The 15,330-nt window shown below is 39.8% G+C and overlaps 2 protein-coding genes across 2 annotated transcripts; one reads left to right on the top strand and one right to left on the bottom strand.

The window, feature by feature from the left end:
- The first annotated feature begins 3,384 nt into the window (after positions 1 to 3,384).
- Positions 3,385 to 4,748, top strand: LOC144654610 (carbohydrate sulfotransferase 3-like). The gene has a single exon (XM_078514803.1). The coding sequence runs from the start codon at positions 3,429 to 3,431 to the stop codon at positions 4,647 to 4,649; it is 1,221 nt and encodes a 406-aa protein (XP_078370929.1). The 5' UTR covers positions 3,385 to 3,428; the 3' UTR covers positions 4,650 to 4,748.
- Positions 4,749 to 8,463: 3,715 nt separating this feature from the next.
- LOC144636426 (uncharacterized) lies at positions 8,464 to 9,548 on the bottom strand (the record flags this gene model as incomplete). The annotated part of the gene is made up of 1 exon (XM_078495640.1): positions 8,464 to 9,548. A coding segment is annotated over exon 1 (1,056 nt), but the record flags the coding sequence as incomplete, so codon positions are not given.
- Between the last annotated feature and the right edge of the window lie 5,782 nt (positions 9,549 to 15,330).

Genomic DNA, 15,330 nt, shown 5'->3' with positions numbered 1-15,330 from the left:
TCATTTTTGAACCCCATAAATGCTATTTTAGGCATTCTGGTACAACTTTTCCACTATTTTAGGTGCCCATCATACAAGACTTAAAGGTAATTATTTTGAGTGCCCCACCCTCTCTTTGGCCTGAAGATAAGAAGATAATGTTTTAGCACGGTGAATAACCACTATTCATTATTCCTTTATTGGAAATGACTTATTCATTATTCTAAGCAGTGAACCTTAAATATTCCTTATTCATTTTCTGTTTTAGCCCGTTATTCATTATTCCACCCCCGATAAGTCAAAGTCATTTTAATACCTCATTACCATTCGGTAAAAAGGTTTTCGTGTTTATTTTTACAGAGAAACTAATTAATTAGCAGAATTTGAAACTTGAAATTCACTTGCCGTCATCAATGACTCGTCTTCTGTGATCTATAACTGAACAAACGTTTATGGTCCATGATGGTATAAGTATTTATATTTCAGTGAGAGTAACTGTGCTCAAATAATGCGAAACAATTTTAAAGCGCCTATTTTATATTAAAACGGTGTTTTTCTTAAAATTTCATTCTTGATTTACTTGAAAACGCTCTTACAGATTTTTTTAAAACTTCGTCAACAGTTAGTCAATCTACTAAACTTTAACATATCAAAAAATAAGAGAGTCAATCTAGATTTCGAAAAATCAAGCTTGTTTGAGAACAAAACAAAACGTCAATCGTTGCTATGGTAACCTTTGTGACTAAGTGACGGGTAAAGAATTACAATGTGGTCATATTTGACCATTATGGTATATTTTGGCAAAAATCGAACATTGGCTTCCTAGATAATTTTAATTTTCAAAACAACCACCCTTCGGCTAAAAAACTACATCAAGCCTCCTTAAAGCTACACAGTGACCTTACAAATGAGCAACAAGGGCGTCTTTTGACGATATAAAGGCTAACGCTGGCTTACTTGGGATATTTCCTGTAAAACAGGGGCGTACCTGTAAAAGTAGAATAATTTTATAGAGATGGAATATATGTACATGTATTTGCCCCCGCAGGGTTTTGGCCCAGAGGCCAAAACCCGAGGAGGCATCATTGTAATCCGCGCGTATATACAGTACATATATAGTATATACAGGAAAAATCTCGATTTGACCAAAATGGGCGCGCAAATAGTATCGGGGGTTGTGCAGAATGCCGACAAAATGCCCGCAAGTGGGTATCGGGAGGTGTGATAAATGCCTGTAAGGTGATTGGTCAATATGACGCAAGATGAACGAATCTCTGTGTGGTGATTGGCATGGGTGATGATGACAACCCATCAGTGTAAACAAGTGCGCACTCGACAACAACGCTTCAACGATTTCTTGTTTGGAGTAAAGATAATTTGAGGTTTTATTCGAGGCCTATTCATTTCAGAATGTCTAAAAGCCACAAGCAATGCAATTATCGAAAAGAGTTCGCGATACTTAACTCGCAGAGAAGTAAGAAAATCCACATTTTTACTTCTGAGCGGTGCTGTTATTTCACAAAGCCCCGAAGACGAAATTTGTATCTTCAAAATTGTCCGCGATTTACGATAAGCAAGGCTTAGTCCAATACCGCGATTTACCAAGCGCAAACTACTTGAACGGAGAAAAGTCTTGATCAGTCTATCTCCGGACGAGATTTACAAGATGATATGCGGCATCAAGAAAAGAAATTCGAAAGAGATCTCGAGATAATTATTTAAGACTCGCGGCACGCCAAACCGGAAACGAGAAGCGAACGACTTTTAGAAAGTCCAGCGTTTGCATTGACAAAGGTGAGAAATTCTTTTGGTATCCTTTCCTTTTTAAAAGTTGATCGTTCTCATGAAGACAAAGACGACATTTGTGTAGGAACGCGTACGAACATATCTACAAATTTGACTGCGATTTACGATTAGAAAGCCTTTGTCCAATACCGCGATTTACCATGCGCGAACTACTTGAACAAAAAAGTCTTGATCAGTCCACCTCCGGACGAGATTTACAAGATGATATGCGGCATCAAGAAAAGAAATTCAAAAGAGATCTCGAGATGCATTGGGATTATTTAAAACTCGCGGCAGGCGTTTGCATTGACAGCCGTGAGAAATTCTTTCGGCATCTGATCATTCTCATGTCATTCTCCATGCTTGGGCTCTCAGCCCAAATATAAAGAAAACAATTGGGCCGGCTCAAATGGTAATTTTAAAACGTTTTGCTGTTTCTAAAGTTAATCCTCGCTGAGATCTAGACTTGCCACAGTGAAGCCCGCAAAGCGGCCCAGTGAGCGACGAAGTCGCGAAAACGATCGACGCAAGTCGCGATAGGTCGACCTTCGTCCCGGCGTGTCATATTAATAAAGACGAAGGAATTTTTCTAAAGTCTAGCTTGAGTCTAGCTGAGATCACTCACCACAGCAAAACATGACAAAATGATGTCAAGATGCTGCTGTCGCGTTGTTGTAATTAAATTTACCGTATCATAAATCTTTCCGAATTATTGCTTAATTTCGCGTTGTTTTGTTTATGTCCTCTTTCCATCTTTATGAAGAAAAGTCCAGAAACCATTAGAAAACACAAGCCAACAGGGAGCGTTTTCTTCATAAACATCCCAAACAGAAAATTAATTTCCAAGCAAATGTAGAAAAAGATGAACAGAAAAGAAAAACTGATTAACACCGGGGGCAACCTAGTGTCAACTATTTCTAGTACGAAATCCGTGATACATGCATATGTTCATTGACATATAGAAAGGACTGAAAAGAACTTTAGATTAGGTAATTCTGATCTGTTTTCGCTGGTACGAAAGAAAGAAAGAAGATTAGTGGCGGATTAACGGATTCGGCAAAAACAAATAGCACAAATCGGCAGATTTGCGTACCCCTATTCACCCCGTTCTTTAATTCTAGGATGCTGATTTATCAATTTCGCCTTCCCGATGGTTTATTCTAAGCAAGCAATGACTGCTTCTCAGACTTCTGAGCGAGGTAGCCGAAGATCAAGGAGAAAAAAGTAATGAAATGAAAATTCTTAAAAAAAAAACTGACGAAACTTCTTTAAAAACCCAGGAGTTCGTTTGTCATTCTAATCCATGCTTACAAGGGCAATGAAAATCAGGTCTTGTTCTCGGGCTATTTGTTTAGGGACAATTTTAGTGTTTTTTTTCGTGCCTTTCGGCGCTTTTTTGCTCTTCTTTTATTTTTATTTTTTTAACCTGGTTATTCTAATGTCCTTCCATTTCAATCTTATCACATGTGTCAGAATGAACCCACGAATCTTTGGCCTTGAAAGAAAGAGAGGAAAATTGAGAAGTTTCACTGTCACTAGCGCTTGTGCAGTTATTAAATTCTCTCTTGTTTCTTCAAAAGTCAGCCTTACATTGTATCTAACAAGTTACTCGTGTTTTTTTTGTCTTGTCAGATCACCAACATCAATCAGTTGTTGTTGTGATTATGAATAGTGGCGGAGTGTTTGCTATATTATGTGTCGTTGCCGTCTCGCTGATGCCTTTTTACAACCTACTGGTTCCTTATTTAACTCAAGAGATAAATTACAACAGGATAGAGCAAAATTACAGTCTGCATGTAGAAGATCGACTACAACGAACAGAGACCACAAAAACAGAAGAAAGACCAATGACATCTGAGAACGAACGAGGCATTCGGTTGAGTAACAAGCCGCCAGAAAACACCAGTAAACTGCGAATCAACGAATGGGCTGCAACCAATCATCCACAGACGCTTGCTCCCAGAAAAAACCTCATCATAATAAGCGCGGCTAGAGGAGGATCGTCGTTCCTTGGAGGAGTTTTTAACAGCAATCCCCAAAACATGTACTGGTTTGAACCGCTTCATGTTTTAGGAGAAAAACTATTCAAAGGTAATTTTTCCACAAAAAGAATGGAACTAACAGGCTACAGAGAATCCTGCCTCAACGTAATCGACAGTTTCCTTAAATGTGATTTCAGTAATCTCAATAATGATATTTTAACTGCGTTTACAAAGGTTTTCTTTCGTTCTCGAAGTGAAGCGTTCACTGCTTTATGTCCAAATAAAAGATGTCCTCCATTCTCAAACATCCTGCTTAGCAAGACCTGTAACTCTTACAAACATACAGTTTTAAAGATCTTGGACCCTCGTCTGCCGAACAGAACAATACAAAGTCTCCAAGAGCTTTTCCGACAACAAAACAGATATGATGTAAAACTTATTTACTTAGTTCGCGATCCTAGAGCTATGACTTACTCCAAAATTACGTCAGTAAAATGGATTAAAACAAGCTACTTGAACCCAATTCAGTTTCGTTTCTATGTCCGTAGAATTTGTGATCCCATAGAGCAAAATATAAGAATAGGTTTGATAAATCCCCCTTCCTGGCTTAAAAATCGCTTTAAAGTAGTCCGCTACGAGGACCTTGCGGTAGATACTGCAAATATAGCACGGAAACTGCACAAGTTTGCCGGATTTGATTGGTCGATAAGTGTTGATAAATGGATATCTGCTCATGACAGACCGCCGAGCAGTGCTAAAGAAAGGGGTGCTTTTTCCCTTTTCAGGAGTGCTTCAGATGTCATCAACAAGTGGAAAAATGCACCCAAGGGCTTAATAAGAGTTGTGGAAGAAATCTGTGGAGATTTAATGGATATGCTTGGCTACGAGAAATTGGTAAACTAAGACCACGTGCCTACCATCATGGGCAACTTCTACATGTACATTTCACTAGGTCGGTTACAAAATCTTAAGATATCACACCAACCATTAAAAATTAAAATAGAATGCTAAAAATAACAATAGAATGTTGTTAAAAGCTAAACAAAGCTAATCCGATAAAATATTGAAAACTATTAACTAACTTAGATTTAACTATTTACAGACGTTGTATTTGTAATATCCTCTGGAAGGTGGTTCCATTCACTGATTGTTCCTGGGAAAAAAGAAAACTTAAAAAAATCTTTTTTGCCCTAGGAACTACAAATTTAAAAGCGTGGCTCCCACGGGTTGTTCTTCAATTATTTGGTTTCAGATGGGCTGCTACTGAGAAATCGGTCAGGTTGTGGGAGAGTTTATACAATAAAAGATAGTCTGGCGATTTTCCGTCTAGTGGCTAGGGTTTCCCAATTAAGGTGGGGTATACCCGAATTTGAATGTAATTTAAGGAGGTTTAAAGAGGGAGTTGAAGACAGTTGACCCCACGCCAGAGCACTCCAGGTTGTCAGGATACAGGGTACGGACTGGGTACGTTGAGTAAGAAACGGTTCAAGCCAGCAGAGTAATTTGCCTTGAATTCCATAACATTGTAATTTTGCTAGGAGTCGCCGTTGGGGAACCTTATCGAAGGCCTTTGCGAAATCCAACACCACAGCGTGGACAGATTTGTCATTGTCGAGTGAGTTTGCCAAGTCGTGTGAAAATTGGTTTGTTAAAAGTTTGTCTCTGACCGTGTTTTGATGTTATTCTCTATTTTCCAATTGCCCATAATACACTTTGTTTGCCCCCCAAATTTTGCATAAACTATTGTTTTCAAATTCTCTTGGGAGGACTGCATATTTCCAAAACAATAGTTTTATGCAAAATTTGGGGGGCAAACAAAGTGCATTATGGGCAATTGGAAAATAGAGAATTTTTCAAGACGTTTCGGCTATTGCTTAAGCCTTCATCAGTTAAAAAAATCAAAGCTTTTACACGCGATTTAAAAAAGGCAACACGTTAGCGCGCTCTTTAAAAATAACGTGTAAAAGTTTGAAACAAAAGAACGTGGCGCGAAACTCATGCGCGTGACAAGGACTGGTAAACCTCTGGGATGATAGCATGGTCGTTTTCATGGGAGTTGCGTCAATGGGTCACTGATGTTTGTGCTTTCTGGCTTCGTAGCGCAAACTATTTTTTCACCACCAAAATAAAGTGTAATCTTTGAGTATATTTTTTTACTGTCTGGGATGCGCTGAATTGCGTTTTAAATTACTTTTCTGTCAGCACGTATATTATGTACGTACAGGGCAGCGTCAAGCGTTATCTTTGAGCAGCCGATAAAATTGGAGAGAAAGATGCGCCTGAGCAATTCTTGTTTTTGCTCGCCTCAAAAAGACGAAAAATGGATGACGTGACACGAGATGACGTGACGCGAAACCATAACGTGCTGCATGGAACGCGTGTTTTTCCAGTGAGCTGAAACGTTTATTAAATCACGTAACCGTGATGGCAAGCGAAACTGCATGTATCTCATACCTGCTAGCAGTAAGTCACAATCTCTTTTTTTATTCTTTGAATGTTTTCTTTTTTCATGCGAGTTGCGTGAATGGGTCATTGCCCTCAGGCTTCGTAGAGCGATTTTTTTTTACCACCAGAATAAAGAGTACTAACCTTTGGTCCTTTTTCGCATTTAGGAAAATTTCTTTTGTAAATAATCAATTCCAACCTCGTTCCCTGGAAGAGAAAGAACCTGGGAATGAGGTTGGAGAATGATTTGTTTCTGATTGAAATGTACTGAATGCGTTTAAAGGACCTTTCTGTCAGCACTTTTACCGTTAATGCATAAAATAATTGCAGTTTAATATCAGAATGGAGTGAGTGAGTGATCGAGTGAGTGAGGGAAGTCTCGAATTTTTTACAAAACCGTAGTTTATTGAGTCCTTTACGTACATCCAAAAGTAAAATGTGGCATAAATGACTTCCGTACTTACCGTACTGTGAGAAATCAAAACAGGAATAAGTTCCAAATCAATCTACAGCAGCAACAATGATTATCCCTTCAAAATAACACGGGAGGCAATTATGAGTTTTCTTATAACAGGGTTAGCCTGGAATTAGTTCAATTCAGCACTGAAGTAGTAATTAATAAACAAGCAGGAGTGCTTTATTAAGTTTGAAACACGAGGCGCAGTCGAGTGTTTTAAACTTGATAAATCACGAACTGCGAGTTTGTTGAACGGCTTCAAACACCTTTGATGCAGATCGTTTCATTCTTGCACTGATACTTGGATTTTGGGTTAGTTTCAGTTTTTTAATTAAGGTATCAAAGTTATAGGAAAATAAAAACAATTTACATAACCTCACCAGTAGTAGAGAGGGGAGTCGACAAATACCACCTCTGAATTAGCCGCTTTTATCGCAGCTGGAGTTCGTTTTTTGGCAAGTTTTAATGAGTCACGGTAAATTCCCCGACTTTGTTTACCCACGCGGAAAAAAACAAAATTTGCATACCATGTTCAGGCAAGCCCTTGACATGTTCAAACATGCCTTGACTGTCACGTCACGCTCTCAACGTAATTCGACAAATACCACACTGAATTAGACGCTTTTTTGACAGGTGGCAATGAGTCATAATTGATATCACGTGCAAAATCAAAAGAACAATAGTGTGCACGTGTAAAACAATAGATTTTTCATTCCAGAGTGCTTAGAACTAATTTTGCACACAGGAATGAAAACAACTTACTAACGTCTAAAAATATCATTCGGGTAAACCCCCGACACCCACGCACAAATTTGCATGCCGCTCGCGGCTTCATGTCAATTGAACATTTGCAGACATTGAAATATACACCAAGATGGGCCGAGGAAGAAATGGAGTTTTGATAACAAGTGGGAAAAAAAAATTAAAAGGTTTATTGGGCCACCTTTACAAACTTTTCAACATAAAAAAATTGCTAAAGAAAACAATCAAACAATGATTTTATTATCAGAAGAGGCGATCGCACAGTTGAAAACTTTTGACAAAGGGCTTGTCGCAAACCTCTTGACAGGAAATTGACTCTTTTAAAACTGTTTTTTTTTGTACCTCTTAATATTTACCAGAAATTATTAAATTTAACAAACCTGTTTTTGTATTTATTGCTCCGTTTTTATTTGAAATTGCGGCCAAAATTTTGTCTCCTTTTGATGCTTCTAATGAAACCAGGTCCTGTTTTTGGAAATTAGAAACGGTTGGACTGATTGTGGCTGACCCCCTTCCACCATCTTCTGTTTGAACCTTGATCAACACCTGTACTTCATCATTTACAACATTATCATCTTTTTTACTTAAAATAAGAAACTGCCATTCTTCAATTTTTCCATCAACGGGCATAATAAAGTAATTTAAATTAAAATTAAATTTAACCGAATAAAAAACAACAGAACTTGGGTGAAAACGACCCCCAAGAGTAGTTGTACCATCGGTTCCATCATAAAAACCGTTTATGACAAAATTTGATATTTTTGGAAAATAGTTTTTTAACTCGTATCCATTCATATCAATATCTGTTTGCATTTTTACTCCCCCATTTGATAAATCAATTTGAGGTAAATTTTTAAGGTTTTTTAACTCAAACCCATTCATATCAAGATTTGTTTCCAACAAGATGTCTCCACCTGAACTAATGAAAAGTTTTTCAAAAACATCGCTTGGCACGTCTGCCTGATAACCTTTTACACCATAAGCAATTAAATAAGCTTGCTCACTTGCTTTTGACCCCAAGTAACCAGGATTGGTTATATCAATAAAAAGTTTATCGTCTAAGCTGTCCGAATTCTTTTGTGAGTGAATGATTGTTCTCGTATATTTTGGCGTGTGATTGTTGAATCTTTTTGTATGATAATTAACAGTGTTACTTCCAAAAGGTGACGAAGCACTTAAACTCCAGTTAAGATCACTTTCAGGAAAGAAAAATTCAACGCAAAGAGTGTAATCACCAGGGAACAAGCCGGTGAGGCCGATTCTAAATCTTGAATTGAAACTGTCACCGGATTTTAGTAAATTAAAACGAAAAGCGTTTCTGTTAACTAAGTGAACACCAGAGTTAAAATCGTCAACAGTTGTTAATGAGTCAAAATTTGTAACTCCTGTGAAAGAAGATGCTGAAAAAAACAAATGTGAAAACAGATTTTCTTTTGCTCCTGAAGAAATTGAGTGAGTTGAAACATACTTTTCCATTGAAACCAAGTTTACAGCGTCTTGGTCTCCGACAGGATTTGCAAGCTGTTTTATTGAATGGTCGTTCATTACCAAATTTTGATTAACAATGCCCATTTGTCCAGGGTCGCCTTTTGCTCCAGCGGGACCTTGTGGACCAGCAGGACCAGTTGGGCCGGCATCTCCTTTTGGCCCTTTTGTTCCAGCAGGCCCAGTATGCCCAGCAGGCCCTGTGGCACCAGCGGGACCAGTTGGACCTGTTTCACCTTTTGGACCCGCAGGGCCAGCAGGACCAGTTGCACCGACGGGGCCGGCAGAGCCAGTTGCACCTTGGGGCCCTTGTGGACCGGCAGGACCAGTAGAGCCAGTTGGGCCGCTGTCACCTTTATCGCCTTTTTGACCAACGAAACCTCTTGAGCCAGTTGGGCCTTGGGGGCCTTGAGGACCAGTGTCGCCTTTCGGGCCAGCGGGGCCAGTAGGACCACGAGAACCTTGAGGACCAGCAGGACCAGTAGGACCTTGGGGGCCTTGGGGGCCAGTGTCGCCTTTATGACCAGCAGGGCCAGTCGAACCTCTTGGGCCAGGGGGGCCGGGAGGGCCAGTTGTTGATGAGCTGTCTGAAGGATGACCTGTGTCTCCGTTAAAAGCACCCATTTATATATATTCGTCAAAATTTTTTTTCGTAGTTTTTTTTGGCCTGTCGTGATACAAAAAAGAGAATTTTGTTTTTGTTGCCAGATTAAGCAGATTTCTGTTTATGCCAAGCTCATCAGCAATACGGTTATTTTCTCTTGGAAGAAACGAAAAAATGCAAAAATGGCTGCAATTATCACGAATATTTTTCGGCACTTTGAAAAAACATTGAGAAAGATAAATGACGCTGCATTGCCGATGCCTCCCGTTTATGAAGTAATTGATGATTTCGTTTTGATTGCTTTCACAAACCATGTCGTCAAATATGACAATTTTTTGGTTATCATCTGTCAGCTCTTCAAGCGGAGGAACGTCTTGTGAGGCTTCAATGACTTCATAACCTGTTTCTGGATTGACTCTTTTTTCAAAATCGTCAAGAATCAACTGGTACTTTTCTTGATGAAGGTTTTTTGCGCAAAGATAAATCTTGTCGTAAACCAAAAGCTCATAAAGCATGTGTAAAAGAATGTTTGTTTTTCCAGAGTTGCTTGGACCACAAATAAGCATGCGAAAGGTGTCTGATGGCATGCTTGGATGCTTTTGTTTGAAAGCACTTTGCGAATAAAACTCAGGATCGTAATTCGGAATCTTCATTTTTTTAGTTGTTTATATATATACGCGAAAAGATGTCGATGAAAAAATGGCAAACACTTGCTGAAAAAAAGGCCGCTGTTGAGCAGCAAAATGAAAAAATACTTACTGCAATGAAAAACAAAGCGATTGAAAAAGAATTCGGACAGCTTTCAGGTGAGGAGGTATTTAAACCGCTGACACGAAGGCTAGACCGCGCCTTTACCACGCAAAGGAAACGAAAAAAAACTGATGCTGAAGAAGGCCCAAACTATAACCTGGATGATTTCGATCTTTACAACCCATTTGGTGAAGATTTCATGCCAGATGAAGAAACACCCCCGACAACTCCGCCGCCGTTACCAGAAGTGCCTGACTATTCGATGGTTGAATCTGACCAAGATTTCGAAGAGGAAACTCCAACATCATCACCACCATTAACATCATCACCAGCCCCACCTCTTGCGGAAAAGGAAGATGATGATGATGATGATGATGATGATGATGATGAATTTGATGTTGCAGAAGGGGGTGATGATGCAAACAATGGAGATGCTACACCCTCGCAAGATTTGTCTCAGTCGGTTGAACGAGCCAAATGGGGAACACCACAAAAACCAGGAATCGAGGGATCAGAATCAACTGACCTGCAGGTGCTAAACAGCATGTTGACAAAAAATGTAAACAATCCCGACTATGTCGTGAAAAGTCCGAAATCAAAATTTTACGGTTACACTCTTTCAGACATAAAAAAAGCGCGAGACGAAATTTTAGAAAGAAGGGGAGAAAAAAAAGCAAAATCTTCTTTATTTTTTGAAAAAGAACCCCCGGATCAAGAGGGGAGTGGTGTTGTTGATGTTAACGCTCTTGTTGACAGACTTCATATAAGCCTCGGTTCAATTGATGCAGGAAACACTTCAAAAAAGTTGCGAAGGCAAATAATTTTATTGCTGCAAATGTTAACGAAACAGAAAGTGCTGTCAACAGAAGAAGCAAAAAAAATTTTTCATAAGTATATACGATGAAACGTCTTGACCTTTTGCTCAACTCCTCGATTGCAAAAAAGAGTGATGCAAGAAATGAACCTCACGACTTTGAAATTCGCTTCGATCCTCCGATCGTTTTGGACCGTTCAAAAAAGTACAAAGCGGCTTTGGAAGAGCTTGTAACAATGAGCTATTCTTGGTATAATGTTTCAGAAAAATATAACAACAACAAATTTAAATGGAAAAAGAAAAGTGATTCAGACTGGATCGATGTTACCATTCCTGATGGAATGTATGATTATAAAGACCTAAACGACGCTTTTCAAACTCAAACAGGAAAAACTGATGATTCAAAAAACATTTTTGAACTTTATTTTTATACCACGACATACAGGGTCACGATTTTGATTGACAGCGCTTACGAGCTTGATTTAAGCGAAGGTGATTTTTCAAAGCTTATTGGATTTGAAAAAAAAATCTTGAACGACACGAACAACGTCGGCGATCATGTGCCAAACTTGACGAGAGGGGTAGACTGGATTTATATTCATTGCGACCTTATTTCAAGAGCTGTTGACAATATTGCAGACGATGTTTTGTACACGTTGTCAACATCGACTCTCGAAATCTCTTACCCATTCTCGAAAGAGCCTCGCCGACTAAAGTGGCATCCGGTTAACAAATACCGAATCAACTCGATAAGAGTCAGAATCAGTGATGGGCAAGGAAATGACCTTTTTTTGAACGACCAACCCGTCGCTTTGAGCATCTTCATTGAAGAATACGAATGATTTTTTTGACAAAGTATAGGATGAATCACCCAAGCGAGTGGACGAGAGTTTACGACAGAGGTCGATACAGATATCAGCACAAAGGAACGGGGGTCATAAGAGATACTCTAATGGCAATCGGAAAACGATTTGCGAAAAAGGGGAAAAAAAAGGCAGAAAAGGTTGCCAAACAAGCCGCTGAAAAAGCCGTGGGAAAAGCGGTTGAAAAAACGGCAGAAACTACCAAAAAGATTTCAGAGCGCGGCGCAGAAAAAATTCAGCAAGTTTTAAAAAGAAAAGAAAGTTTTTTACCTGATTCACGAAAAAAGCTTGAAAACTTGGTGAAAGAAAAAGGACTTAACCCAACGAAAAAGCTTAACCCAACATCAAGAAAAAAGCTTGAAAATATTTTAAGAAAAAAAAGAAGAGCTTAACCCGACATCGAGAAAAAAGCTTGAAAATATAAGAAGAGAAGCAATGTTGAAGGTGAACCAAATGATCGCAGAAAATTAAATTTTTTTTGCAGAATATATATACCCGGCTTCGAGAGCGATGTTTAGAAGCGCCAAGTTTTTGGAAAAAACTGAGTTTGTGCGTTTTGGGTTAGACAAGCCCATTTCCATTCCTGGAAACAATCGGCTCCAGGACAAAAGTGGCTACAAATTTTTCGTGACTGACAGGGACAACTGGTACGACTGGTACAACGCTTACTTCCGAGCAGATTTTACATTCGAAGCGGCCGCAGATGGAGCGGCAATTGCAGCAAACACCGAGGCGGCCCCAATTAACGGCTCTTTTTCTTTGTTGAACAAACTTGTGGTTAAATCTGCTGGCAAACCACTTTATGATGTTGACAACATTCACAAGCTGATATTTATCAAAAACTTGTTAGATTATTCTGATGACTACGCCAGAAGCACCGCAAAAAGCCAGTTTTGGTATCCAGATACAACTGCTCAGCGTATAACAACAGCGGCATCAACAAACCTTGGAAGTAAAGAAAGGGGGACTTTGTCAAACCAGGGAAAAACGGTAAACACAATCATTCCTCTTAACAGGTACTCTTTTTTTGAAGGGCTCAGTGACAAGCTTTTACCGCCAATGCAGCTTGAGTTTGAAATAAAACTGCAGTCTGACGCAGAATTGATTTGGCAGGAAGGCGCTACAGCAAGGCGAATTGTTGTGAGAAACTTTGAGCTTTGGGTTCCGATGCTAAGGTTCACGAGCGAAGGGCAAGTGCTTGTGAACGAAGACTTTTTAAAACCAAGAAAGTGGACTTACATGAATGAAATGATGCAGCCCAGCAGCAGCCGGCGTGATGCTTTTGGTGCTTGGCAAATAAATCCCGGAATCAAAGACGCAAAGCACGTCTTCATCTTCATTCAGCGATCCGCAAAAGAAAACGCTCTTTCCCAGAACCCGTACATTTTTGACACTTTCAATATTGATGATGACGACTCAGCAAAGCTCGCCACTTGCAGGCTGCAGTACGGTTCTTCTCAGTATTATCCTGAGCTGGAGTACGACGAAAATTTTAAGCTGCGAATCCTCAACGACGCGATGAATTACCGTTACCGAAAAAATGATTACAATACAGGAGTTCAGCTGCATACAAGCAACTTCGAAACACTTTACCCTTTTCTTTACTTCGACCTTCGAGAAAACAAAGACAACTTGACAAATGACCCAAAGCAGATGGTTTTTCACTACCGGCTTAACGAAGCGGCAGATGAGGATTACATAGTTTACGCAGCTATTTTGTATGAAACCGAAATGGTTTTGAGGGCGGTGGGTAACGAACTGGTTGTGGTCTAAATTTTTTCACAAAATATATACAAGATGACTTCTTACTACCCGCGTAAGGTCGTGCTTTCTGATGGACAAAAAGAAAGCCTTGCCAAGGCGTTTTCAAACAAAACAGCAATTACACTGAGGCTAAAGTACGAAGACATTTCCGGAGGAGATCGGAAAGCACTTTGCATTTGACCGCCAGTCAAATCAAAAAAATCAAGCAAGCCGTCAGCGACAAAAGGGGAGTTGATCTGAAAATGAGCAAAACGCAGATCAAGAACTCACTCAAAATTGTTAAGGCCGCAGTTCTCGGAAAAGGGTTGCAGGTAAAACCGCCAAAAGGTGGCAATGGTATGAGAGTTATGCCTGCACACGTGATGCAACGCCCGCCTCCATTCATTGGAACTTGGGGAGAAAAAAAATGAATTTTAAGGACGTTCCTTTAACTGATTTTGACCTGTTTGCGTGGTGTGATCAACTCAAAATCCCGATAAAAGGTGTTTTTTCAAGAAACGAATTTTTGCCAAAAAATCACTCTCCCTGCATAATCAACATGGACGACTTGGGCGGCCTTGGCACCCATTGGGTTTGTTGCTTTCGAAAAAGCGAAAAAGAAAGCTATGAGTACTTTGACTCTTTCGGTTTGCCCCCACCCGCAGAATGGGAAAAAGAGCTTGCTCTAGAAGGGAAAAAGTAGCTTTTTGCGAAACGACAACCAGCTTCAGTGGGAACAAAGCGTGCGCTGTGGTTACTACTGTTTGCTTTTTTTGAACGAACGAAACAAAGGAAGGTCATTCAAGAAAATTCTTGAAATGTTTTCTGACGATTTGTTAAAAAACGAGAGTGTGGTCAAAAGGTATTTTTTGCGTCAGGTATAGAATGGAGGTCTATTGCGTGAAAGAGAGGAGGTTCACCCCCAATGTGGAAGGAAGCGAAAGGGTGGAAACGACGAAAAACGGTCGAAAAATGTTAAAGGTCAAATGCGCCAGTTGCGGAATTACGAAGACAAGATTCGTTAAAAATCAAAGTGGTGACAGGTGTCGACATTCACAAAGCCATCGGCAAGTTGCCAAAACCAAAAAAAGGGTGGACGCTGCCGGGGCACAACTATACCGGCCCTTACAATCCTCTTGAAAAGCAGCTGACATACGACCCTAAAACCGGGAAGATATTAAAAATCATGCAGCAACCAACAGGTGCGACAGACGCAGTTGCAATGCAACACGACGTTGATTATGCCGTATGCGCAGGCAAAAAAGACGAAAAAGGTTGCAAACATGTGGCAGACAAAAAAATGGTGAAAGCGCTTGACGCAGTTCCCAAAAACAAGCGCCAGTGGGGGCACACTTTGGCAAGAAACGTAATTGCATCAAAGCAGAAGGTTGGCTTAGGGGTTGGAGAAACCGTAAACAAAAAAATCGGAGAAAAAATTCCTGGTTTTCAGCAGGCGCAAGATCTTGCTATGATGATTACAGGAGCCGTTGGTGGAGATAAAAAGCTTCTTGAAAAATATTGGTCAGGAGACATAGCCAAGGGCGCTTTTAACACCAAAACAGGTTTGTTCAGCAAAAAGTTTTGGACTCACCCTTCAGAAAACCAAGACCCTTCTTGCTCAGCCACAGTTTATAACAAAAAAACAGGAAAATGGGTTAACC

Source organism: Oculina patagonica, chromosome 1, assembly GCF_052425735.1.
Source record: "Oculina patagonica isolate OP01 chromosome 1, crgOcupat, whole genome shotgun sequence".
In the NCBI taxonomy this organism is placed as follows: domain Eukaryota; kingdom Metazoa; phylum Cnidaria; class Anthozoa; order Scleractinia; family Oculinidae; genus Oculina; species Oculina patagonica.
Note: the sequence above shows the minus strand (reverse complement) of the source record. Positions and strands in the feature narration are given on the sequence as shown.

What these genes read in the sequence shown, in the direction of transcription:
- LOC144654610 (XM_078514803.1), top strand. Translation starts at nt 3,429, where the DNA reads ATGAATAGTGGCGGAGTGTTTGCTATATTATGTGTCGTTGCCGTCTCG.